The sequence below is a fragment of the Gallinula chloropus genome (genome assembly GCF_964237585.1).
Source record: "Gallinula chloropus genome assembly, chromosome: 17".
Taxonomy (NCBI): Eukaryota; Metazoa; Chordata; class Aves; order Gruiformes; family Rallidae; genus Gallinula; species Gallinula chloropus.
This window is the reverse complement of record NC_140102.1, coordinates 3,125,000-3,151,090: the sequence shown is the minus strand read 5'-3', so window position 1 is coordinate 3,151,090 and position 26,091 is coordinate 3,125,000. Positions and strand designations below refer to the sequence as shown.

Below are 26,091 nucleotides of genomic sequence, written 5' to 3'. Positions count from 1 at the left end.
CCAACTTTCACAAGTTCAGTAAACACCACACGAGTAACAAAGAGCCACTTGAATGCCTGGAGTTAATACGCTTCCAAGACTTGTGTTTGTCCTCTGCTGGGACGTAGTGCAAGAAATGAGCCCTGCCAACATAAGGCACTTACCTACGTGACACAGGAGGGGCAGGGGCCAGAACACTTGTAACATGCAAGTCTAACAAGAGTCTTACTGGAGAAAACATCTCTCAGACTCAGGATGCACTGCCACTTCCCTGTGTGCTGCTGTCGTTAAGTCTGCTCTCCAACAGATATCAGATCCTCCCATTGGCAGCCACTTCATTAATCTTCGACTTCTGATGATCGTATTTCACAGAAACAATAAGGAAAAGCAAGAGGGTTGCTCCTTGGATAGCAGCCAGCAAAAAAAAGTAATAGTTTAATTGGCAGCCATTAATATTACCTGGAAAGAATTGGGGAGAAAATAAGATTACTAGAGATGATACAAACAAAAATGCTAATCACTTCAAGCTTAACTAGTGAAGACTTTTCTGCAGAACATGGGCAAAACCCAACCCAAATCACATTTCCATGTGCCAGCATGGGTTTACTTTTATTTATGCAGAGCAAAAGACAGAACTTGTGAGGCAGATGTGCACAGTATGAGGGTTGCTTTCCTTCATGCTACAATGCCTTACACCAGGTAACAGCCCTGAAGCAGCCAATGGGCTTTTACTGAATGATTTGTTACCAAAAGCTGTGGGAAGCTTATCCCACTGCAGCCCTCTGAGCATCTCCATGGCTCCTCTGACCCCTCTCCAACAGTCCCACATCTTTCTTGTATTGGGACCCCAGCTCTGGACACAGGACTCCAGCTGGGGCCTCAGGAGGGCAGAGCAGAGAGGGACAATCCCCTCCCTGTCCCTGCTGCCACCCCTCTGCTGATGGAGCCCAGGATCCCATTGGCCTTGCAAGCTGCCAGAGAACACTGCTGGCTCATGTTAATATTCCTTTTCTTCTGCCTCTGCTAAGGCTGGTTTCTCCTGCTGCAGCATCACAATGCTTTGTACACTTCAGATAAAGCAGCTAAAAACCTCAATGTGTATTTTCACGTGGTGAAGAAAGTAAATCCCATGTAAATAAGGCTACACAGTCTTCCTGCACCTGGAGCCCTGTATCCCCCTTCTCAGCTAAGTCAAAAATAAAATAAAAATCATTTAAAAATTAATCCTATTAAGGAAAAGGTTTGGCAACTCTGGAGATAGAAAGCACGCAATTACGGAGATTTTCTCTCAGCCTTCTTTTGGAACAAAGTTCACAATTCATGAAGCCACACACGGCTGCTTCTTGGTTTCATTCACCTTTGACACTCCCTCAAAGTTGCTATAAACTAGTGATTTGTATCACATTAAATAATGTTAAATTAAGAAAGCTCACTGCTAAAGCATTACTCCTCTATTAAGAAATGTGCACTAACTATTGCTGTACTTCCAAGAACAATATATTGTGGCTCATTTCCAACGTGCCACATGAGCCACAGCCAATTGGACCATTATGATTATCAAAAAGGTTAGAGAGAGTAAAAATAGTGAAGTATACATCGATCCTAACAAGCTGCTCATGCAGCATGCCTATAAATGTTCAGATTAAATTACTTTAATTACTGAAACTTAAGATTCAATTAAATGAACTTATAATAAAATGCAATAAAATTAAACAGGGTCTTTCCTTGACATTTAAAATACAATATACATGTGAATCTCCATTTCAAGAGCAGACGTGTTTAAAGAGTAGTAATTATCCTTTATGAGCTGGGATATTAAACTCATGAAATCTCAGGTTTTGTCAGAGAAGCAACAGTAATTTCAATGGCAGCAACCAACACTGAAGTGCCAGCAGAGGAGTGAACTTTCTCATGCAGTTTTGGAGGCAGTCTGTCACTTCAAACAATACCATGAGTTAGCATAAACAGCACAGACCTAGTGCACATGCTTATAGTTACCATATAGCATCTAATTATAAACTCAGAAGTCGTTCATTCATTCATAAAGACTCATCCTTGAGTCATTTGTAAGTCAGGATGTCCTGAAAGACCTAAGTAAATGTTAGATGGGAATTTCATAATTTCCAATAACATTATACTAACTGGAAATTGAGTGATAAACAGGCAGTGATATGAACAATGGATGCTACAAATCAAAATCACTCACTGAGCACTTGAACCTTGAGCATGAGGCATAGCTGCTGAGAAGGCTCAATCGTCTATCCAATCTTTGGACTAAGAAAGGTAAAAGCATCCAGTTCTGACAGCTGTCCAAAGGACAATCCCCTGAGCTGAGCAGCTTATTTAAGACAGATGACCAACGAGTCATGAATGGTAACATCTTCTAGTTCTAGCCAACTCTGGATATATTTAGTACAACCTAAATATTTTACAGAGAGTTTTAGGCACTGTCTTCTCTTAAGCTCCTTTAGAAAACAGAGGCAAGAGGCTAATAAGAGCACTATAAAATATCACGTGTATTAATTAGTATGCAATTATCATCTTCAGATGGAGTCCTTATCAACTGCATCATCTCTGTACAGAACTGCAGAAAAAGATGCTCTTCTAATTTTGAAATGGATTGGGAAAAAGGCTCCATGTGATTACTGCATTTGGTGAGGCACTTTCATAAATAAACTGAAGGCTACTGGTCACCTTTTGCTGCTTTTTAAAGGTCGACTTACAAAGCCAAGACAGCCACTTGTGGCACAGGTAGTGTTCCAGACAACATTGCTTTCTGGTACCATGCAAATAAAGCTGGAATGGCCAATTCTCTCATAACCAATTTGCCCTTTAGGCTGCACTTTTAAGCCAGACATACCCAGTAGGTCTAGCAGACATTTGAAGAGCTTTTCACGCTCCTTCTGTTGGAACTAATTAGCCCATTGATGATGGTATGATTTTCTGAAATTCTCAAGGTGCCACCTACTGGTGCAATGATTATTTTTAGCTTTAACTGGCAATACAAAGCAGATGATGCATTGGGCTTTAAGAGTATAGCTAGCTAGCAGACAGAAATGCAGAATTAACTCATGGTAATCTTGAAGAAATCTCTTGAAAATATGAAGTTGAATAATCACTGAGGGGGAGATAGGTACATTTTACTCCCCATAACCACAGGAAGTAATTTCAGTGCTTTATACCAAACATCATCTTCTTCCACACATAATTTTTTATTCTTTTTACTAAAATACAAAAACTTCTACCTTATTTTTAGTGATGAAATGCAGTAACAGCCAAGCAGATACTTGACAGGACTTAGAGGCAAAATACTACATGCACGTTTCCCATGCTGTCATGAGGATAATGCACTGCTTTGCGTAGTCACGTTACTCCACACTTACATGCAAAATGAAACTTTCCCCTTCACAAAACAGTAGAAAAATTCATATTTTTAATACAAAGCTGTGCTAAGACTCAACAGTTCCATATGCTTGGTGCTTAACTGCTTCTGAAGGAAGCCTGCTACTTTATGAATACACTGAAAATAACTTACCAAAATCTGTGTGATTACTCATCCAGCCAATTTCTTTAATAGACACCAGTGCCAACAATCCAGAGCCAACAAACGATCCAATCCCCGAGAAGAAGAAAAACAGCCCCATAATAGCACTCTGCATAGATTTGGGAGCAGCTGAATATGCAAATTCTAGACCTGTGTAAAACAAAACAAGAAAATGCTATTGGAAGATCTAAAAAACACTAATAGTTTGTTCTAGATTAGTGTTACAGAAGTTCCTAGTCTTGGATTGCAAGAGACAGGTAATTGGGGTAGTGAATCAGTTCCCAGTTCACTCTAATTGCTTTATGAAACCTGATAAAGGTCATCAATACATCAACCCATTAAATGGACAACATTTGAAACACACACATGGCTCTTAGTATTACACAGGTAAAAATCAAGAAATCTTTTGAGGCAGGATATTCATTTTTCTGTTCAAAAATTATCCTCCAGGAAATCCCTTAAACCTGAGCCTAGCCTGGCAAGTTCCACCTTTCCCATTTGACTTGTTTCTCCATTGCCCAACCCCTTGTGCCCTATTTACACAGCACCCAGCACTCACTGCTGAGAACAAAGCACTCAGGAACTGAAGGTCACTCTTACACTGACCATGAACATTTGTCTCACAGACTCAGTGTCTGTATCTCAAAATTTGCAGAGACATTAATTGTAGCTGGAAAGGCAGTAATTAGTTTTAATTTACTTTTTCACCTGGAATTCTGAGCTCCTTGCTTGCTATTCTTTTTAAGACTTATTGAAATAGGACTTCAACTTTAAACTATCCTTACTCAAATTTCAAGCAATAAACCTGAAGCAGAGCCATACCAGTGTCATCAATTTGAACAATCTGTGCTACTCCACTTGAGTACCAACAGAACACACTGGGTTAGGTTCTGCCTTGCAAAGACTAATGCCCATGATTAACTCTCCTTTTTAGAATAATACTCCTGTCAAAACTCAAATGGGATTATTCACAAGAGACAGTCAAGTACATTCTTTGCAGAGCTTTTTCTCTGACAGGTGAAATGCTTGTTTTAAAACAATCTGCTTCACACTGAAAATTAATGCTACCTCATCTAACATTTTTCTTGGCAAAAAGAGCATTGTGCCTGAAAATGGCAAAAATCCCTGTGTCCTGAATAATAAAGGTATGCTTTACTTACACCATTACTGGCATTTGACTTCTGCTACTCCAGACAGAGTTTAATAGAAATGCACTGGCATTTTTTTGCAAGAAAAGGCTTAACACTTCAAGCCAAATAGATCAATTTGCCTGGTGTGAGGGAGGAACATTGCTCTTATAAAGAGAACTGTATTGTTCACTGATCTAACAGCATTCTGCACTGCCACCCAAGAAATCTCTGCTAACCAATATGCTGCTTGTCTTCTCCTTTGCACAACTGGGTAGAATGGCCCACAGCAACCTGTCCATGACTCTAGAAGGGAACTGAAACATTCTTTGTGCAGCTCAGCTGTGTGGGTTCCTGTAAATTCAAACTGTAATGCAAGAATTGCTGCAGAGACTGAGAGACACCTGCAAACAAGGGAGGGAGGAAGCAGCAAAATTGTATTTATTTTGAGAATTAAAACTCAGGGTTTTTTCTAGGCTTTGCCACTAATATAATAATTCAGATTTTTAAGGGGTATTTGGCCATTTTCACTTACAGGAAAAAAACCCAAACAAGCAGATTACTCCCAGGATACAGTAGCTTGTTGTGTAGCCTCTTGTCAAGTTATCATTGCTGCCACAACTTTCCAGAACATGAGTCACATTTTGGTCACCAGGCTTTTGGATACTCTGTACAAGCTCAACTCAAGTGTATCACGTGAGAGGATCTGTCCCATCTCTTCTCTTGTTCACTTTACAAATAGACTGTATGTGATTGGTACTGCTGGAAAAAGACCCTAAAGCCTCAAAACAAAAAGGATGTAGCACTGTGCACTTCCTGCAACAAAATAAGGCACGTTTCTAAACTTGAATAATGTTTCCAGCCACCCCAATATTTAATCTGGCATAAAGAATAGAAGATCTTTTCTTTGCCTTCAGAGCTATTTCTGCCTGCTGGCAGCCATTGATAACGATTTCATGCTACCTCAAACAAGCAGTTTTGAAATTAAACCCTCTAGTTGGTGTTGTCATGTGAGATTAAGATTCCCAGTTAAATAAGGGTGCTTTAACAGGATTGACAGAATAATACAAAACATTAATGCAATGTGTGTCATCTTTTTAAAGGTACCTCAAGTGTAACTAATGTGGCTTAATAGGAATATGCTTAGTTTTGCAGTAAACAAACAAGGGTATGTTTCTGCTTCTCTGGTATTTAGTCCCTTTTTGTTCACAATAAACATTTCCAAGTCACTATTAACACTTTGTGTATTTTAAAGCTGAATTTGATTGCACAGTAGATGCCTTAATCAACTTTTAATATCAAACTTGTAATGTATACTCTATTCAGTCTTGAGAGGCCCTCTTAGAGATAGTAAGAATTCAGTTTAGACAACAATCAGAAGGCAGGGAAAAAAAGTGTAATACACAAAGCAATTAAAATCTGCATAGAATTTCTGGTTCAAAGAAAGAAAGGGAAGCATTTGCATTTTACCTAGTGTTGACCAACAGTTTTTGAAGTTATAAAGCTGTTGGTACAGACCCAGTAAATTCAGAACAGCAGAGTATTCATGTAAGAATAGTGTAAGCCTTAAAGATTTGACTTCTCAAGAAGTTCTCTAAAGCAACTGAAAAAAAAAACCACCCTTGGTTTGGAGTTTAACAAACAGAATGCACCAAGTCCTTGACCTTTCCACAACCTGCCCATAGGTTTCTTATTTTATTCTGTCCAACACCTATAAACTACTAACAATGCCTGTCAGGAAGAATAATGGGTAAAGGTGAAGAAATCTATTTGTTTTTGCATAAATACTTGCATTTCTGATAACTCATCTGTTTCTCTGAGTTCAGATTTAATTGGTTGTAACTCACTAACTCATTTTAGTCTTTTGATAAAAATGCTAAATACAGCCTTAGTGTTAATAAGTATCTAAATTAAGCAAGCCTTCAGATTTTTATGCATTAGGATTTGTGCTGGGTACTGTTCACACCCAAGGAATTGTACTGGAAGACAGGGCAGCAATGACTGTGCAGATCTGTCCTCTAGCAGGTGATACATACTGACAGCACCACTAAACATACTTTCCAGTGAGAATACAAAGTGTTCAGCAGCTTGGCCCTTAGTGTGCTTCAAAGATAATGAACAACTTGTGAACAAATTATGAAAGATAATAAACAACTTCTTCCTAGTTGTTTATTGAAGTAAATTAATTCAAGGACTTGCCTGTAAATCACAGGGGATTCACCTGGTACAATCCAGTAGGCAGTTCTTGTGTTTACTGTCCTAAGAGTACCAGGTGCTGGTTTCCAGGTATATGCTATGTGCCTGTACAGAGCTACCTGCTGGAGGATTCCACATTACTGTATCAGATGGGACATTCCCAACAGAACCTGGCACAAGACATTAGCCTACAGTCCACTAGGAAGGAGAGAGTACACAACTGGTGCATCTGAATGCACAAGACAAAGCCATATCTAAAATGATTTCCTCCAGCATATCAAATAACTAAGGCAGAGCAATGGATATCTCTAATTCTTCCAGTCACATGGAATCCCAGGCCAGACAGCTAGAGGAAAAGCTCAGAGCAAACAAGCAGACAGAGAAGAAAAAAAAAAACAACCAAGCAAAAACACCCCACATTCTCTTCTATTTGCAACCAATCCAACCACCTTGTTTTATTTCCTAAAAAACCAATGGCAGTAGAACACCTGCCACCAGGAACCCAAATGGGCCATGTGATAGATGGGGTTACCACCAATGAGATCTCACTGAGTTAGAGAATCTCCTTCTAACGCCCTGTGCTTGCCCAGTGGGAGGAATGGAAGTAACTTCCTAGAGGGGAAATGAAACCAGGGAATCCTGTGTAAGGAAGTGAAGAAAGAGTGGAATGTAATGCCAGTTGGAATGGATGATCTTCAAAGTTCAGTATTCCAAAACAGTATTTCAACACATTAATAAGTAACTCCAGTAAAGCAAATACTAAATTATTTTTAAATCAGGCACTGGAGGAGTTCCAATGTATTACATCAGCTGGCTCTGCAATTCTATTTAAGTAGTATCAGAATAGCTACTTCTATAATCATGAAAGGTTTCTCTCACTGGTAACTAAGCATTGTTTCCAAGCTCTAGATATGTAAACACTGTGCCAAGAGATTCACAATAGCATTTCACTTGTTTAATCACAGTAAACCAGTGTTAGGCATACTGCAATGACAACAGATAAATTGCCTGTGCTTTCCTTTTGCTAATGAGCCCTGCATGTATATGAAGCAGACCAGAAAATAAGATTTTATAGTCCTCTTAACCCTCTCCTCCCACTTCACTTTCAGCTTAAAAAAATCAATATGATCCCACAGTTGTCCACTGCATCACACAGAACAGTATTAAGAAATTTGTCTCTTGCATTTGTTCAAGAAAGGCAAGATCTGAGCAATGTTTCAGTTGATCTAGTATCCCACTGAAGGACTAGCACAACTACAGGAAAGCTGATCTATAAATAAAGCAGCTAAAACTGCATAAAACTAGGGACTTCATTATTAATATTTTTAAAATTACTTCAGATTATCACTTTTGTTATTTCAGAGATGTAAAACCCAAGCAACATGAATTTAAACTAGAGATAAATCTATCTAAATATTGTTTCCTTTTTCCCCTCAGAAAAGTGTTTCCACTGACTATTTGACTTTCTATCCTGTGATCTCAGTTTCAAGCCAAAACACCCCAAAACATCAATTCACACAGAGGAAAATTCAAAGGAAACAATACTGCTTTAAAACACAATGTTGAAAGAGTTTATTGTTTTCCATTAGGGTTTGCACACTGAATGACATGCAAATATTTAAATGTTGCTCTGCTTGAAATTCAGTCTTGAAAACATACAGCAAGTTTTCAAATGGGAAAGATGGTTTTGTGCTTTTCCACTTACATTAAGTTATATAATATTTGGGAACACTTGAGTTTATAATAATTTGAGAATATTAGATACTTCTTTTCTAAGAATCCATCATTTGTGATATATATGAAAGCAGATTTAAAGCACACACTTACCTGCTATACTTGCAAATATCTCACTGAATCCAATCAGCACATATTGAGGAATCTGCCACCATATTGGCAGATCTGCAGCATGGTATGTAACATTTCCAATTGTCTGATTAATTGTTTTAACCTTTACAATTTTCAGTCTGTTGCTTTCCAGAATTCCTGCATGGAGACGGGAGAAATAAGATTGACCTGAGATGCAAACATTGTTTCTTCATATTAAATTAGGATTCAGCCCTGCAGTGCAATTACAAATGATAAAATGGGAACATGTATTTCCTAACATAATGCATTTCAGACTGCTTCTGTTATTGTTATTTCAAGACATGGTTGTTCTGGCATAGAATTAGTGACTACATTTTTATTCAGGGGAATCAACTTCTTAAAAGGGTAGATAATGGCAGGACAAGGAGGATGGATTAAAGCTGAAGGAAGGCTTAGATGAGCTATTAGGGGGAAGTTCTTTCCAGAGAGAGTGGTGAGGGGCTGGAACAGGCTGCCCAGAGAGGGGGTGGGTGCCCCATCCCTGGGGGTGTTCAAGGCCAGGTTGGATGGGACCCTGGGCAACCTTGTGTAGCTCCAGGCCTGGAGGTTGGTGGCCCTGCCTGTGGCAGGGGGTTGGAACTCTGTGCTCCTTGGGGTCCCTTCCAACCCAGACCATTCTATGGTTCAGCAGCAATAATGATACAAATACTTTAACCCTTTTCCAGTTGGATTAGCTGAGGGCTTTCTTGTACAAAGTATGGTGATTTCTGTTTAAAGACAATCTCCTTTTGGCCAACTACTACTGCCACCTCAGTACCAACAAATTACAAACCATTTTGCTTATGGAAATGGCTACTGGTCCTGTAGAACTAGTAAGACCCTCCATGAATATCATCATGACATTTATATGACACTTGCAATCCCAAGAGATCCAAAAACATACTGGAGCTTGATTTACAAGCAAGACACTGCATAGAAAGCACTTCAAGTAGAATGAAAAATAGACACCACAGTGTAAAATATGACAGTTTTTAGCTTGCTCAACACAACAGTTTAGAGTAGAAAGTGAATATCAAATAGTGCTGTAGGGTCTTTGTTGAAGGTGCCCAGATTAAAAGACTTGCCTCACTGTTACATAAAATGCATAGAATAGCTAATAGTTAATAAAACTCCTCTCTTCACCCAGAAGGGACCTCTATAAAAGAACTCTCAATATCTTTGAAAATAAGGTGGATTTATTCATGACCAATTCAGAGGAGCAAGGCTGAGTCAATGACACTACTTCCTAACACATTACACACACATGGCCACCGATTTAGTTCCTGTCAGTTTTGGTCTCTTTCTACTTATTAAGTCAAGATCTGACCTAATCTTGGGGCATAAAATAGCTCTCCTGTTACTAAAAAAATTGTACAAGGTTTAGATGACATCCACAGAGCTTCATGGATATTATACCATGTACAAGTGATTACATCTGCTTCCTCATGTCTAGCTTCTTTCCTAGAGGCAGCCAAAGAATGATGTAGATGTTTAAAATGATGTTGACTATTAATAGTGCTTTTCATATAAACAAGCACCAGCCATTTCTAATGCACAATGTGATATCTGTTCTCCAGTTTCCTTCCAAACCTGTGATGCAGAAGCCTTGAGGGGCCCAAGCAGATCACCATCTCTCTGCTAAGTGACAGTGACCCAAGGGAAGTGTTTGGTGTTCACCAAAACCACCTGGTATCACGACATGCAGTTTGTTACTGTCCTGGTCACAGCAGGAGACCCAAGCTGGGAAGAAAGCAGGAGGAAAGCTCCCTGTAGTCCCTATACATAGTCCAGCATAAAGAAATCAGGTTGTATTTCACCATTGTAGGGAGTTAGAGCCAGAGCTCTGCAAGCCAGACTGAGGGAGCACATGTTAACAAGTGACTTACTTAAAAAGCACTTTGAAAATGATGGGAAGCTGCATTTGAGTAACCCCTGTTTACTCATTCATAGCAGCTCAGAACCTATTCAAGTATGAAATCTCACCACAGCTCTACAGTCTAATCTTCTGAGACACCAAAGTTCTAGAGGGAAAAGAGGTTAGAATATTTCAAATTTGTCTAAGCATTACCTTGAGGCCCCCAAATGTGTTTGTTTGGTTTTTTTAAAAGTCTTTTCCTTAATAATATCTGGTTTTGAGAGAAAAACTGTTCTCAGCTTAGCTCCTCTTAGTGCCAGGCCACCACATTTTCTCTACCCTCCTCACTTCTTTTTAGGTGACCATTTATCCATCTTAAGTACCTTGAGCTCTTCAGCCACCTCAGTGTGCTCTAAATTATGAAAAGCTGATGTAATTAAAATAAACCTAAATGTCTTGACATTTTGGTTTTAATATAGCTGACACATTTTAAAAGTGGAACTTAATTGAAATGTAAACAAAGCAACACAATCAGCTAAGAGCTCAGACACTATTTCATTCATATATATTCAGCACAATTATTTCACCTCAAAACATCTAGTGATCCTTAATGTGTTTAATACTCTTTGCAACACAAACAGATTTAGGAGGCATTTAGCCACATAAAAGCATAACTGCAATATATCAAACTTTGCTATAAATTCACTTTCAAAGCTGAGTCCTTCAGAATATAGAATCTATTGATTCCTTCTTGGACTTAGACAAGCTTCAAGTTTAATCTTAGTTTTACCAGTTAAAAGAATCTGAAGTTCTTGCTATAATTGTTTAAACTCTATAAAATGAAGTAGATTTTCCAGTTGAATAACCTTAAATACTGCTGCTCAGGATTTACTATAAAATGCATAAAACACAGCAGATGTTCATTAAATCTAATCAGTTGTATTCTCACCCAGTTTAGAAGATATTTAAAACAATCTAAACAATCTAATAGGCAGCCTAAGTACTGTCCACAACTAATGCCAGTTAAATAAATTAAAATGGAAATATGGCACAAACAAATCATTAAGATACTTCCAAGATTGCAAGTTAAGACATTAACATGTTAGTAAGTTTTAAGATTTTAATCAGTATCTCTCTCTAAGGCAGAAATGGTTGGAAGTAATGTTGTATTTTAAGAATATTTAAACATGGCTTCTATAAGTATCATTAAATGAGAAAATAAAATTTTAATGAAACTTATAAACCAACAGCAGCTTTCCACCCACCCTCCTAGAAATAGTTTCCTGTGCCCAAAGTGTGTCACAACTGAAGCTCTTAAATTCACGTTATTAAGGAGGGATGCGGAGTTATTCCACAAGGTTAAACTTTCCAACCAGATTGTAGATAACCACCCAAAGAATTCACCTTCTCAGTTTCTACTGTGGAAGAGTTAGGGGAGGATCAAACCTACAAAATCATGTCTTACGTTTGTAGGTGAACAAGGAAGAGAAAAAAAAAAGCATTTGAAAGAATTCTGCTGTATGAAACCGTTCCCCAACTCAGCTATTACAGCCTGATTTGCTTTTTCTCCCAGTACTAATAAAGACAGATATTGCTGTTTTTCAATTCCCTTCTATGTGAGCCAGCAGGTTCTATTTAAAGAGGTGACATTTAACTGTTTTACATCATCTTCTTTTGCTGCTAGCAGTGTCCTAAGTAACATGGAATAAGAGAAACATTCCCAGTTTAAGTGACTTTGCTTTAAGAACTTTACTTGTGCACATACAAAGTGACCTTGGCCTAATAAGGTAATTATCTCTCTCACTGAAAGAAATCTTAATAGCCATATAAAGTGTCCCTCTCCCTAAAATATAGGGCACTACAAGTGCTGAAATTAATTTATTTAATGCTATAATGCTTTATCAATATGTTCCTTACAGTGATAGTAGGTGACGGCTATAGGTTCTGTGAAGCATTGCTCAGAGACCTTCAGTTCCAGATCAGCAGCGCTTAACAACTTTAAATCACCTCAAAAGCAGCTAATTTATGGTACAAAGAGACTTGCCATCTTTTTCCTTCTCTGCTATAGCTAAGCTATTTTACACTAAAGTAATTCCCAAACATTAGGGAACATTAAGGCCGGGGAGAAAAAATCCCCTCTTGTTCAGCCATAAACTGGCTTTATTATTTATAAAGGGAAAGGATTTTAGGCAAAAACTCACATTTTTAATACTTGGAAGTCAGGCTGTATGAAGGAACATACTTATTTCAGAACTCATTTATTTTTCAGGATAAATATTCCACTTCAAGAGAAATTGTTAGTAAATCAGGCAACATGGACCATGTATTTTAGGAGAACTAACAGCCTCATACCCAAACACTTGGACACAATGTTCAGGCAACCCAAACACTGATCATGAAACGAAGGCATTTGTTGAGAAAACATGGTAAGAAAGCAAACAGTTCTCTTCTACCAAGCATACAAGGAAGTAACACTGTATGTGAAAACCTTCACTACTAAGTTGATTTTAAGAGATACTTGAAGGCTATTCCAGGCAGGACAAACAGCTCAATGTTAACCACAAATGGTCAGTTCAGTGAAGCTTTGGGATAAAATCTCTTTCATTGTGGGAAATGCCTCCCTGCAGCTGCATTCTAACTATTCCATGGAAAAGACTTCTGAACAATCCTGAATTAAGATTTCACAAAGGGATTTTAAAAATGTTGTGAATAATAACTGTGTCAGTTGATTTCCAAGTTGTTTCCTTACCTGCAGCAAATGCAGAACACATTACAAAGAACATTCCAACTGCAATTCTCTTCAGTGAGGATGGGAGCAAGCCATGCCTCTTTAGGATGGGGTCCACCAATTTATCTTTTAAGGGGATTAGGATCAGAATAAGCACAGCATCAAACATAGTCAACCAGGCTGCTGGAAACTGAAAGGACAGAGGGCTTAAGTTAGCAATTTCAGACTTAAGGGTTGATTTTTTACTATTTTACAAAGGAAACATTTTTGATGGAAGCCTGAGAGCTAAAATAAACCAAAGTACACTGACAGACACTGTGAAAAGAAAAATAAGAGTATGTAAGAGCTGAGAAAAACTCAGCTATTCAGGCTTTCAATTAATTTGGCAGTTTGTAATTCTGTTAGCTTGGAAGCACAAATGATTCCTCACCATAGTAACTCCAACAGGATTGTATGTTCTCACTTTCAAGTTGCATCTCCAGCTGTACTGAGGTAGGTGTTGGGTTTGTTTGGCTTTCTTGTTTTTCTTCTGAAGGGGGGGGGGGAATGAGAGGGAAGGCAGGGGTGTAGGAACTTTCCACTGGGAACTAAGATCAAGTGCTCAGAGCAGAAAGTTTCTTTTCACAAAAGCAAATGTTACTGCACATAGTTCAGGGAAAATGAGGAATAGAAAATTACTGGGCAGGTTTAAGAGAGTGCTCTAAGAAAACAAAATGTAGAACACAGCAGAGATGTTTTGCAAAGGACTTTTTATAAGATTTCTACATTTCAAAGAGGTCATGTTGTACATCCTTAATCTGAAGTAATTTTTTGTTAAAACCAAACTAAGCAAAACTATATTCATTCCTTTTGAAAGATGAGATAATCATTAGCATTATGGCAACATCTGAGTTTTTCTGCACACATCCTGAAATACATTTAAGGAAAAAAAACACTTTGGGAGCTTTTCTAGAATTAAGATTTTTTTTACTCATAGAACACCTGTCTGAGAAATGATTGATTATGCAACTCAAAGCTAGTAAACAAAATTGTACACATTATTTAAATGAATACATCCCAAGATACACTTTTAAAAGCATTCAAAGTCAGTAGTAATGGCACACAAGTCAGGAAGAGATTTAATGCAATTAAACCACCCCTACTATTTTGCTTCCAGTGCTGTCATCTGGCAGAATTAAACTATTTTCTATTACAGTTATGTAAAGTATTTAATAGCCAGGTTCTGCAGCTCTTCTATTATTAGGGTTAGAACTTGCAGAAATATGCCACAGAAGAGGAAAAACAGTTTTACTAGTCTAATACAAAATTCAATTCCAATTAAATTAGGCTTGTCAAACGAACAAAGAGCATGGTGTAACACAGGCATCCTTTCTAATTTGCAAGATTCAGGAATTGACAATAAGATTCCTGTCTGTATGAATGAGACAATTTCTATGGAGCTTAATAATATTTAGCATCTCTTCTGAGCAAACCAACCAAGCTGGTACAGAAAGACTTCAACCCAAACTAAAACATTACTCGATCTTTGTGGTTTTAAGTTAGAGAAAAGTGGCTATGTGGCCTGAGTGGTATTTTAAAGACTATTCAGCAAAAAAACCCCACTTGGAAGCCTTTTTCCCCTATTTTTTTCTATTCACAACTTGAAAACAATTTCACCTCAAAAAGGGCTGTGAGGAAAGCTCCATGTTCATTTCTAGACAATAATTTTTTGTTAGTAATCCATGTCTCTAGCCCAACACTGACAATGTTCTAAGACAGTCATGTGGTTCCTAATAGCAGGAAAAAAAAAAAATATCTCCCCTCATACCTGAGCAATAAAGAAATGTGAAAAGCTCAGTGAAAAGAGCAAAGTGGATTACATATCAAAATGTAAATGTACTAAGCTGGATGAAGCAGAATTATGTATATGCTAAAACCCAACCACAAACCACCCCCAAAAAATCCACTGCAATTAAAAGTGATGCAACTAAACCAGAAACCTCAGACTTATTACAATTTTTACATAAGAAAGTATCTTATTATTAAATGAACTTGCAACTCAAACACCACAAAACTGAACATTGGAATGAAAGTGGCAATGGCTTTCCATGCCTAAAAGCTAGGCAAAAAAGAAACCCCTTCATCAAAACAAAACCAACCAAAAAACCCCACAAACTGAGAACTTGGTTGTGGAAATTTGATTTTAATCCTTTTGCTGCTGTCATGCATTTAACTAAAGAAGTCTCTGACTACTTGTTCTTTAGATTTTTATAACTATGTAAAAGTAAGTGTATTTTTGGTTGGTTCAGAAGTCTTCCTTAGCCAGCATCACTAACTGCCCTTAAGCCCTCAGCTGTGATTGAGAGCAGCTCAGATTTCAAGCAAGTTCACAGAAAAATTAAGTACAAGCATTTTTGGTTTTGATCTGCAAAGAGACCAAAGCCATTCAGGCTTATTGATACAAATTTTAGATAAAACAGAAGAACGTTAATTTCAAAAGAACATTTACTAAGCCTGTTAATAATTTATATTCATACTTTTTGTTTTTATTCTCAGTCCTGCTTCTGCAATTACACCATGCCAGCCTTTCCTGGAAAATATTGACTGAATATCTTCCTTCAATATGCTAAACTGATGCAAGGTACAGTGAATATTGATTAAGCAGAATGTAGTTACAAGTGTATCTCAGAGTCCCAATTTGCAAACAGGAATGGTTCAGTTAAGTAACTTTTTGAAAAGATCACACTTTGTCCACTGAAGGATAAAGACACTCTTAATTAAAGCAGTGAAAGTTATCTGAACACATTCCAAACAGAGTGTGAACTCCGTATGCCTGTACGTATGCCTAAACCTCTGTATTACATGTCATGCTTCTAAATGCCCAATGTCTGTGGAGTTTCTGTACAATACTTCCTTATTTTGCATTTCCCCTGAAGAACAGAGAGTTTTCCCTTGTTTTGCCCTGCTTACCGTATGAATAGAGTTGGTGTCATTTGATATTTCAGGGATTTTCAGATGGAGACTTTGCAGTACATACGTTGTCTGCATCTAGCATTTGGAAAGAAGAGTTGAGATGACTTGGACAAGGAGTACAGAGACCAAGACATTCCTACATTTCTGATATCTGACACAGACTATACACAGGTAAAGTGCCAATATAGCAAAGCAAAGAGAATTATTATTATAACATTGCATGACTTTAAGTCTTATTCTTCCTGAAAGCACAAAGAATCATTCATGTTAGTTTAAAAACAATTTCTGCACGTTTTTCCCCCAAACTGTATCTGCTATCCTAATTCACCTCACTGAGACACAAGACCCAGAAGGAAGTTAATGAAAATGAAATCTAGAACACTTATCCTGACCTATCTGAATCAACTGTAAGATGAAATAGAGTGCAATGTGTTAAATTGTACGACTGTTAGTTTTAACTATGATTTTAATGATTTTACTTTCTTTTTTATTAAGTCAAAATATTATTTGAAAGTATTCTTAGTAGCCATTTTTCACACCTCAACTTCAGGGTAAGCTTCATATTTGTGAAAGAGCCCCAAGGAAAATGTGAAATTAGATACTTTGGCATCTTGGTAAGGTAACACAGCTTCCTACAATAATTTTATCTAGCAAGTAAAAAAGTTCAGAAGCTACCATTATTTTTGTTAACATAACAGTATTAAAATAATTCCTGAGATGCAATGCCAGGTGTGTGAAAGGCAAGTAATTAACATTCAGGAATACATGGTTAATAATTCAAACTGTCAAATCATGTTCAATATTCACCTTCTTTAGATTCACAGTTACTGAACTCTAAGTAAACAGTTTCCCCCAAAAGCTTTTGTGGGTTTTCTCCAGGGAACTGCTCTGGGGGGTAATTTTCAGGAGTCGGATTTATAACACAGGCCCAGAACTGCAACTTAATGCAAGTGACCTGAGAGTCTCTCAAATGTAACTGGGAAGAGAGGAAGTTATGGCCCTGAAATTAGAATTTATGGGGTTTTTTTAAATATAAAATAAATATATATCCATTTGAAACTACTCACTTGAAAATACACTGTCCAGTAAGGTATTAAAGCCAAAAAGACAGGGATAATCTTGACAAGAGCTTTCACATCTTCTACTTTGTCTTCTCTGAATGGGCCCCCATGAGACAGCTTGGCCATCTCAAACAGGCTTTGCTTGCGAGGTTGCTGAAGCACACCCTGGCCTTCGCTTTTGAAAAGAATTGGAAACATGTAGTTAAACAACAACTAAAACTGACACAACTGACAATCTTGTGACAGATTTACAAAATAAGGTACCCCCGTAATTTATAGCAAAACAAGGAAGCCAGAATGGATAAGCAGCAAGTGAAAGCACAAGCTGGAAACTTCCATTACAAAGGTTTCCTCACCTCCCATCCTCCCCTCTACACATGAACTGGCACTGCAACATGCTGAACTTAACAGTGTCACAAAATACAGGTTATTCTAATTCTCTGAATTGATTTTACAACCTGAACACATGAAAGCCCACTGCAGAGGAGGCATCCAGCATCTCTTATCAGCAGTGACTAAACTCAGCCACCAGTACTGCATGAGCACCACTTATGAGTGGAGCAACCATTTGGAAAGCAAGAAGCAAATGCACATTTTGGCTGCCTATCAAGCCACTTAAACATTAAATGCAGATGACAGTGTTTTTCGAAACAGGAGACATCCCATAAACACATCTAAGCTGAGAAGAAGGTTAACTAATGCTTAAAAGCAGCATACTTTGGTTACAGTAGACTTTCAGAAATTCTGAACTGGCAAGATACAGCATTGCACTGGAAACAGCAGGCATGATCTTGCAGCCTGAAGATCCAGGGATCTCAAAATGTGCCTCTCATCCCAGAATTCCCCAAATATATCTCCTAGACTCCTATTTCCCAATTCTAGTTCTCAAACCAAACCTGCATATTCTAGTGTATTCTCTAGTGCGACTTACTGACAGACAGTTTTGAGTTATCTAGTTGCAACTCTTGGGCTGATTCACTGAATCCAGACTATCCAAAAGAGCACATTACAAACCTGTGGGTTGAATGTTCCATGTGTCTCTTTCTTGAGCAACAAGAATAGGCAAGGATTTTAAACATGTCTGTGAAGGCACTACCGTCAGGAGGCTTTGTGATGAAGAAACTCTGACCACACAAGAAAACCATGAAGGAAATCCCAATGCAAACAGTTGGGATACTGTATCCAATGACAAAGCTCACGTTCTGTTGAATGTATGCAATGCCTCCCAGAGAGAGAATAGCTCCCAAATTAATGCTCCAATAAAACCAATTAAAAAATCTTCTGGTGGCTTCTGGACCCCGATCCTTCACCTGGAAAATATTAAAAACAAGTTGTTCAATTTCTGAAGAAAATGAAGCCTGTTTATTAGAATTCAATCAAGTTCAATGTACTGAAGAGTTGAGGTTTAATTTAGAGTCATACTGAACTGATTCGTTTTGGGCTTGGCATGGTATTTGATGAAATGACAACTTGCTGAGCTATCCCATTATATCAGTGACCTTCTAGAAGTTCAGCTTAGGGATAAAAACAGCCATACAATGCTAAACTACAAAGCTTCCCCATAAAGGCTTTTATTGTTGCTGCTACACTGTCTCTTTTTTAGTCGTTTCTCTAGACAAAGCTCACTCAGGTTGACATACCATAGTCCACAGACATTGAAATAACTATTCATATTTTTTTCAGTTAAAAAAAGTTAAACTACCTAAAAATTCATGAATTTACAGTATTGTAACAATTGCTTCTTCTGACTACACACACATAACAGTTAGCCATATTCCATTTCTAAGCATCAAATGACTTCCTGGTAATTAAAGCACGAATTTAAATTTTAGCACAGTCCTAATGCTTCTCATCAGAACATAAACTGAAGCCTTACCATTTTGACCTTTAAAACCCAAACAAACTTGGGTTGCCTGAGGCATTTACCCCAGTGAACACTTATCTATTGTCAGCACTGTTCACAGAGCTGTTCTTTCTCTTTGAAGGTCTCAGTATCTCTCCAGTGAAAGTAACAACAACCCTTGTTTATAGAATTATCCTGCATAGTTTTCACCATCACTCTTTATTCTGTATTGCCTACTATAAGTCACCCCATGTTTTGTAATTAAGTCACAGGAACCCAGCATCACTCATAAGATGCAATGTAAGAGAAATTATGCAAGTTAAAATTTTAAATGCATTAAAAAGATCAACTAGTCTGAAGAAGAATTCATAACACCATAGTTGTCAGTATTTTATGACTTAAAGACCATTAACAGTGACTACAAGCCAGGTCCATGCACCAGTCTTGCTGAGTCAGTGTTTTTGATTTCTAATTGTAAGTTTCCCTTCCTCATTTGCCGGATCTTCGAAAGATCTGCCTTTAGCTTTTAACATTGTCAGTTCTCACTCACAGCTCCCAGTTTCTCAGTGGTGCACAAACCCATCTGTATTATTTAACCACATCTAACAAAAGAAATATTAAGGCATTTACTCCTATGCAGAGTTAACAGCACTGTTAGGCACTCAGGTAGGAATTCCTCTGAAACCCCAATGGCAAACAATTCCATTGTAAACACAGTGCTCCAACCTATACCAAGAAATAGCAATCTAGGTTATGAAGATTCCTTCATCATAAAGTCTTGGTTCTCTTTCTGCAAGGAAGATGACTTCCCATCCTCCCTTTTATAAATAACCTTGCTCTGTGCAAAGATGGAAGATGAAAGCAAACTGATAAGGGTAAGAGCAGGGCAAGCACAGCGTGATGCGTCTGTTGAGTATCCCAGCCTCCAGCCATTAGCTCCTGAGAAACTTCTGGAACCACGGATGGCTTCTATGTACTTAATAATCACAGCTCATGAACTTGTCCAGCCTGCCTCTGAACCCAGGTCAGCTTTTTGAACCCATAATTACCCTGTGGCAAAGAGTTCCTGTGCTAAATACAAAGTGGGAAGAACAACCTCTGTTTGGCTGTTACAAACTTGCCCTGTATTATACTCACTCATTTTACCTAGTTCCAGGAAACCACAGAAGAGCTTTATCCCATCCCTGGTCTACTTCTTCCTCTCTCCACCAACCACTGTTTCCACAAACATTGTCACATCTTCTTCTAGCTGCCTTTCCAGAGATAGGAAGTTGTAGACTGTTTCATGATTCCTTGAATGGAAACTACTGACCATGTCTGTGTCCCTTCCCTGAAATTTCCTTCCTCATCTCCAGTATCCTTTTTGAAACAGAGTGCCCAAAAAGGAACATGATGCTCAAGGGACAGGCACACCCCAGACTTAAAATTAAAAGAATCCAGTTGCTGCTTCCTTCTCAAGCTGTGTTTATATGCACTAAAAATGACACTGCAGCTACATCTGAAATGCCACTATGGCATTTTATTGCAAACATTAATAACTTGATAAAAACCACACCAAACTAGCTGGTGGAATCTCTCTTCAAAGTGGAAGAACTATGAAGATGTCTTTACCAAAACACAGTTGAGTTGAAAGGTAATTCTTGTTCCTTTCATCGCACTGGCTGCCCAAAGTATTAGTTATATTCCATTTACAAGGGACTACTTAAAGTTTCCCCCCTAATGGCTATTACCTGAGCTGTGAAATGAAAATACAGAATGACCTACCGTACCATACAAGGAGCATCCCAACTGGCCTGTATTTTACTCTCTTAAAATATAGGGTAAATTTTAATTAAAAAAGAAGCCCACAAGAAGACCCCACACCAGCCACAAAAACAAAGAAACAACCACCAAAATATGCTACAAAAGCCCCCAGCAGCAAAGAAATGAAGGAAAGGAGCAACTCTAAGCATTGTGGCCACAGCTGTTTTGTTGGTCATTGGCCATGTCACTGCTGCTTGCACTCAGGTGGGCCTCTAAAGAGGAAATAAAATAATACTGCTACTTTCAAGACATCCAGTGTAGCTTTTGCAAAAGGAAATGTAACCTAACACTTGATTTTTCTACAGCCCAAAAGGTGTTTTTCTTGAAATCTCTCATAACTCTCCTTTAAATATAGTTAATCCAAATGCAGCAAGAGCTGCACAGTGACAGTCTGAGTTTTAGAACTAGGACCTACTAGCATTGGATTGAAATAGTAAAGGAACAGTTCTCAAAATGAGTTTCTAATCCAAAATACTTGTATCAGACTGTTTATGGTCAGAGGAGATGTAATTCTGACCACAGTTTTAATGATAAAGAATCCTCGTGGCCTGGAACACCATGTTCCAGCCATTGTGTAATCGTTCAGTTATTTACAGCTACTCTGAGCAGAGGATACCTCTGCTGTGTAACTCTGCACTGCCATACCCTGAACTCATTCAGGATATAGAGTGAACATCTTACAATCAGCACAAAATTTTAAATGCAACTAAAATAAAGAAAGAAAAAAGGAACTAGATCTTCAGTTTTAATGACCTTTCATCAGGTGTTGTAACTCTGACTGATAGCAGCTTCCAGAGCACAGCTGTCCTTAGGGCTATCACTGAGACCTCCTCCTTAGAGGAAAGAGAACTTGCTGAATTATCCTTCCCTCCCCTGCATTTTTCAACACCAACATCCTTCTTAGGAGATCATCCAAGCATTAATCAAAGCAGTTTGTGCAGCTTGAAAGCAAAAATATTACACAGCACAATATCAAAGTTGTATTGGTTTCTCCAGATTTCCAAGTGAAGAGCCAGGAATCTACATAAGCATCACTGCTTCTCTGTAGTTGCTGTTCTTAGACACTTTGCTGTGTCACAAAGGAATTTCCCAGCCACGTCACTTTCAAAGAAACAGTTATCCACAGCATTTCTTGTCTTTGCCACAGCTAGTGACCATCTGGTGCCTACCATTCCACTGCGAGATCTAATTTCTCACATCATCTGCTAATGATCTCAAGTATTTCCTAAACCCCAACATTTCAGAGTTCCAGTATGCCATAACCTCGTGGCAGACCCGAAGCTGTGACTTGCTGTTTGACTCACATGAAAGAAAAAACCAGATTATTTAAGTTACTGACATTTGCAGTTTTCATTTGTTGCTGAGATCAACCAACAGTCACAAGCAACAAATGAAACAAGAACTCCCAAACTTATCCCAGCCAACTCTGTGAGCAGTGACACACCAGAGCCAGGATGAAAATGCAGAGGGTGGCCCTTGTCCCCAGCCTACAAAAGAAAGAGATGACAACAGTTTTCCACAGCCAAATCTACTCTTTTACTGACCTTCTATTCCATCACTACAGACACTACTTATTCTTCAAGTGCATCTAGAGAGCTCAGTTACAGAGCTGTTCAGTACTAGTCAGTTGCTACACAATTCCGAATTTTGATATGAAAATTTGGCTAATCCATTCTTGCAGTCTGCTTCCTCTCACTGGCACTGTATCTATTCTGCTTCTGTTGGAAACAGAAACGAGTTAGTGCTGCCCTTGTGAATGCCAGAGCTTCAGTTCTCAAACTGTCATCTGCAGCACCTTTGACATCCAGTCCCTAAAGAAGCTCAAATACAAGAAGAAAGTAAGTTGCAGTTAGTGACCCTGGATTCTTTATGCAAGGCCCCTCATTCCTCCCCAGAGGCTGGAAAAATATAAAATAAATACAGCACAAATAAATAGATGGATAAAGTTGAAAATTAGTCTACAGGCATCTACCTTTACACCGGGAAATTTCCAGTAACAACCTGCCTCTGGTGATGCCACTGTAACAGCAGTGCTTTTAGCAAAGGTATGTTTTTGGCAGGTTAGAGATGAACAGATTTAATAACTATAATGGCAATTCAGAAAGAAATACTATGGGTTTAAACCAGCATCTCAACCACCATAACCCCAAAACAGAGTCATCTATAATTAGAAAAATTATTATAGCTGATACTAGATCAGTAGTCTACTACTAATTTTGGCTTCGATGCTGAAGCTTAGCCAGCTTTCACAATAAGGAGGGAGAGTCATATTGTTTCCTAACTACAGAAGCCACACACTGCTGCACAGAAAAGGAAGTGACTGCAAAACACTCACACTTAAAAGGGGAACTGGAAAGTGCCAGGTTATATCACATGATTAGAAACACTATTCTGAGCACTATCAGCTCAGATTGAGAGCTCTATGATGGGTCTAGTTCTAGAAGTTCTAGAAAAATGGCTCTTATTTATGAACATGGTTAAGTAAAGCTGGTTTATACCTAGCTTGCAGTAACTGTTTTTCTGCTAAGCTTACTGGCAGAAGTTAAGTCTCCTCAGTCACATGCAGCAGCACACCTACAAGCACTCATTTAAAAGAAATTAAGAAACTCCACCTTTTCTACTTCAAAGAAAAACACATACTGGAATTTAGCTTCCACAAAGTGATTCTTTTCTTCTAAGTACAAAAGTCCTTATTCTATTTGTATACTCCACCCAAAGTATAGATCATCCATGAAACTGGAAAAATTTACATGGCTATTTTTAAGAGATCAATCTGAAAAGTGATTCATGTCAGCTAAAGTACAGGGTATAAAATTAATGTTTTCCTTTGTTTGTATTTAAGAGAAAGAGGACAAACCTTATCAGCAGACATCCAGCCAAAACATGTTTGCACCGTATTTTGGCCCATCAAGAATGTGACTCTGGGAGACAGACTTTATTCTCAGCAATACACACCCATCTACCCAGCAGGCTGCTACATTCCTGTGCAGGGAGACAGCACCCAAGAGGGCCCAGAACTGCACAGCAAGGTAAGTGGTATGCTGTAATATATTTAACAATAGATAAGCCAGAAAAACTGAGAGGGGGAAAAATTCAGTCCTCAGCAGAGCTCTGCTGATTATTATGAACCAGAAAGATGTATTTCTTTTGCTTCACCCTACATAAATCACTGTGAATTATCTGCAAACCTGGCCAAAAACTGTTTTCCTTGAAATCCCAGGGGAAAAGCCTTTAAAAAAAAAATCAGGCTACAACAGCTACAATTCCACTGGCAATAGTTTGTCTTTTGCTCCGTTCCTGCCATTATTTATCTCTTATATTTAATGTTCATAAAGTGTTCTGGGGATAAGCTGTCAGTTTTGAAAAACACCTTACAAGATAAAGTCGCATTACAGCTATTTCACTTGATGGGCTTATGCTGGCTTAAACGGAACCAACACATGAGGGACACGCAATCTGAGGCTGTAATAATGTTTACATTTATATACTGCCTTTCACCCACAACTCCAGAATTTATAACAAATGAAACACCAGAGAATGACAAATGTAAACTGCACAACAGAGAACAGAGGTACCGTTGGCAAAGGTCTTGTGGTAGATGCTACCTCCCACAAAGAATTTCAGGGCATTTCTGACACATGCTCTAAGCAGAACCTCAGTGGGCCAGTAGACAGACAGGCAACTGCATCAGAGGTATTTTCCCTGCTTTGTCATCAAGGATGGTTTGGTTTAAAAAGTTGCATGGTAACTGAGCATCTGGAATGTTCCATTTGTAAAGCAGAAGTTATACTCCAATTTGGTATCCACAACCAGCAAACTAACTTAGCATAACATTTGTAAAATTCACAAACCACTGCATTCTAGAGCCACTTGGTTCTTCAGCGATGACCCAATGAATGGTATCGCTGAAGTGTATCCACATAAGATCATCTGACAGGACATCTCTTACCATAATGGCCCAGGTATTATGTGTATCACATTGAGAGCACCTTCCCACCCACGATCTGGTGCAACATTAGCCTGCACAAAAACATCACTCAAGGGCACAGTGCAAGTACACAGAGAATAATGCATAAAAAGCTGTCTGCTCTCCATTCTTCACTTCATGCAGGATGACAAAAGCCCTCTAACCACTGCCATAGGAGGCCCATGCTGTCCTTGTCACAGCTCAAATTTACATGGCAGATTTTCCTGACGAGTGAAACTAACAGGGTACAAACTCCACAATGGAGCATAATTAAAAATCTACTTAACGGCCATTAAATGTTCAAGCCAACTCCTCAAGTTGGTGATGGTCTAGACAAACCAGGTACCACACAAGCAGGGCTACCATGAAACCAAGGGTCGAAAGAGATTAGACATCAGACACCAAAATTCTATCTAGCAGGGTACCATTTAGCAGCTGGTATTGCACAGGGAGCAAAGCAAGATGACCTGATTCCCTCTGAGACTTAACACCGACAGAGATGTGAATCGGTAGGCACACCTTCCATCCCACCAAGGCGAACCCCTCTGCACGACTGACAGCCATCCCCTCATCCAGACTGGCCCCCACAAACAGTTCAGCAGCTGCCAAATAATACTTGACCTGGTCTGCCCCAAAAGGGGTGATGTTGGCCTTGACCGACCCGACGCCCAGCCCCACGAGGACCAGTCCCACGAAGGTGGCGGTGGCACAGTAGCGGGTGGCTCCCACCTGGGAGCAAGGCGCCATGGTGGCGTTGCCTGCTGGAGAGGAGCAGTTCTCTACGGGGAACAAGGGGATGTCCCCACAGAGGCCCTGGCGGGTGTGCGGAGCGGCAATGACAGGGAAAGCCAGCATGCCCAGCAGGTAGAGCGCCATGCTGAGCAGGATGGTGCCAAACTTGCCCAGGAGGGCATCGGCCAACCAGCCGCCAAAGGGCGACACCAGGTAGGTGATGCCCATGAAGAGCAGCAGGGCCTGGCTGGCCTGGGCACCCTCCCAGCCGTAGGGAGGCCCGTTGAGGAAGAGCACCAGGTTGGAGGTGATGCCGTAGAAGGCCACTCGCTCCAGCAGCTCAGCCAGCAGCACAGCGGCGCAAGCCAGGCGCCGCCCGTGGAAAGCGCTGCTCGCCGCCCGCCCGCGCTCCCCGCTGCTCAGCAAGGGGCTGCGCTCGCTCGGCTCGGCCTCCTCCAT

The 26,091-nt window shown here is 39.2% G+C and overlaps 1 protein-coding gene across 1 annotated transcript; it reads right to left on the bottom strand.

Annotated features, from left to right (window-relative positions):
* Nucleotides 1-289: 289 nt before the first annotated feature.
* Nucleotides 290-26,091, bottom strand: SLC15A4 (solute carrier family 15 member 4; the record flags this gene model as incomplete). Its single annotated transcript, XM_084271886.1, has 8 exons — nt 290-438; nt 3,515-3,673; nt 8,674-8,829; nt 13,296-13,464; nt 16,224-16,301; nt 17,294-17,462; nt 18,302-18,597; nt 25,522-26,091. The coding sequence occupies 8 exons, from the start codon at nt 26,089-26,091 to the stop codon at nt 290-292; spliced, it is 1,746 nt and encodes a 581-aa protein (XP_084128012.1).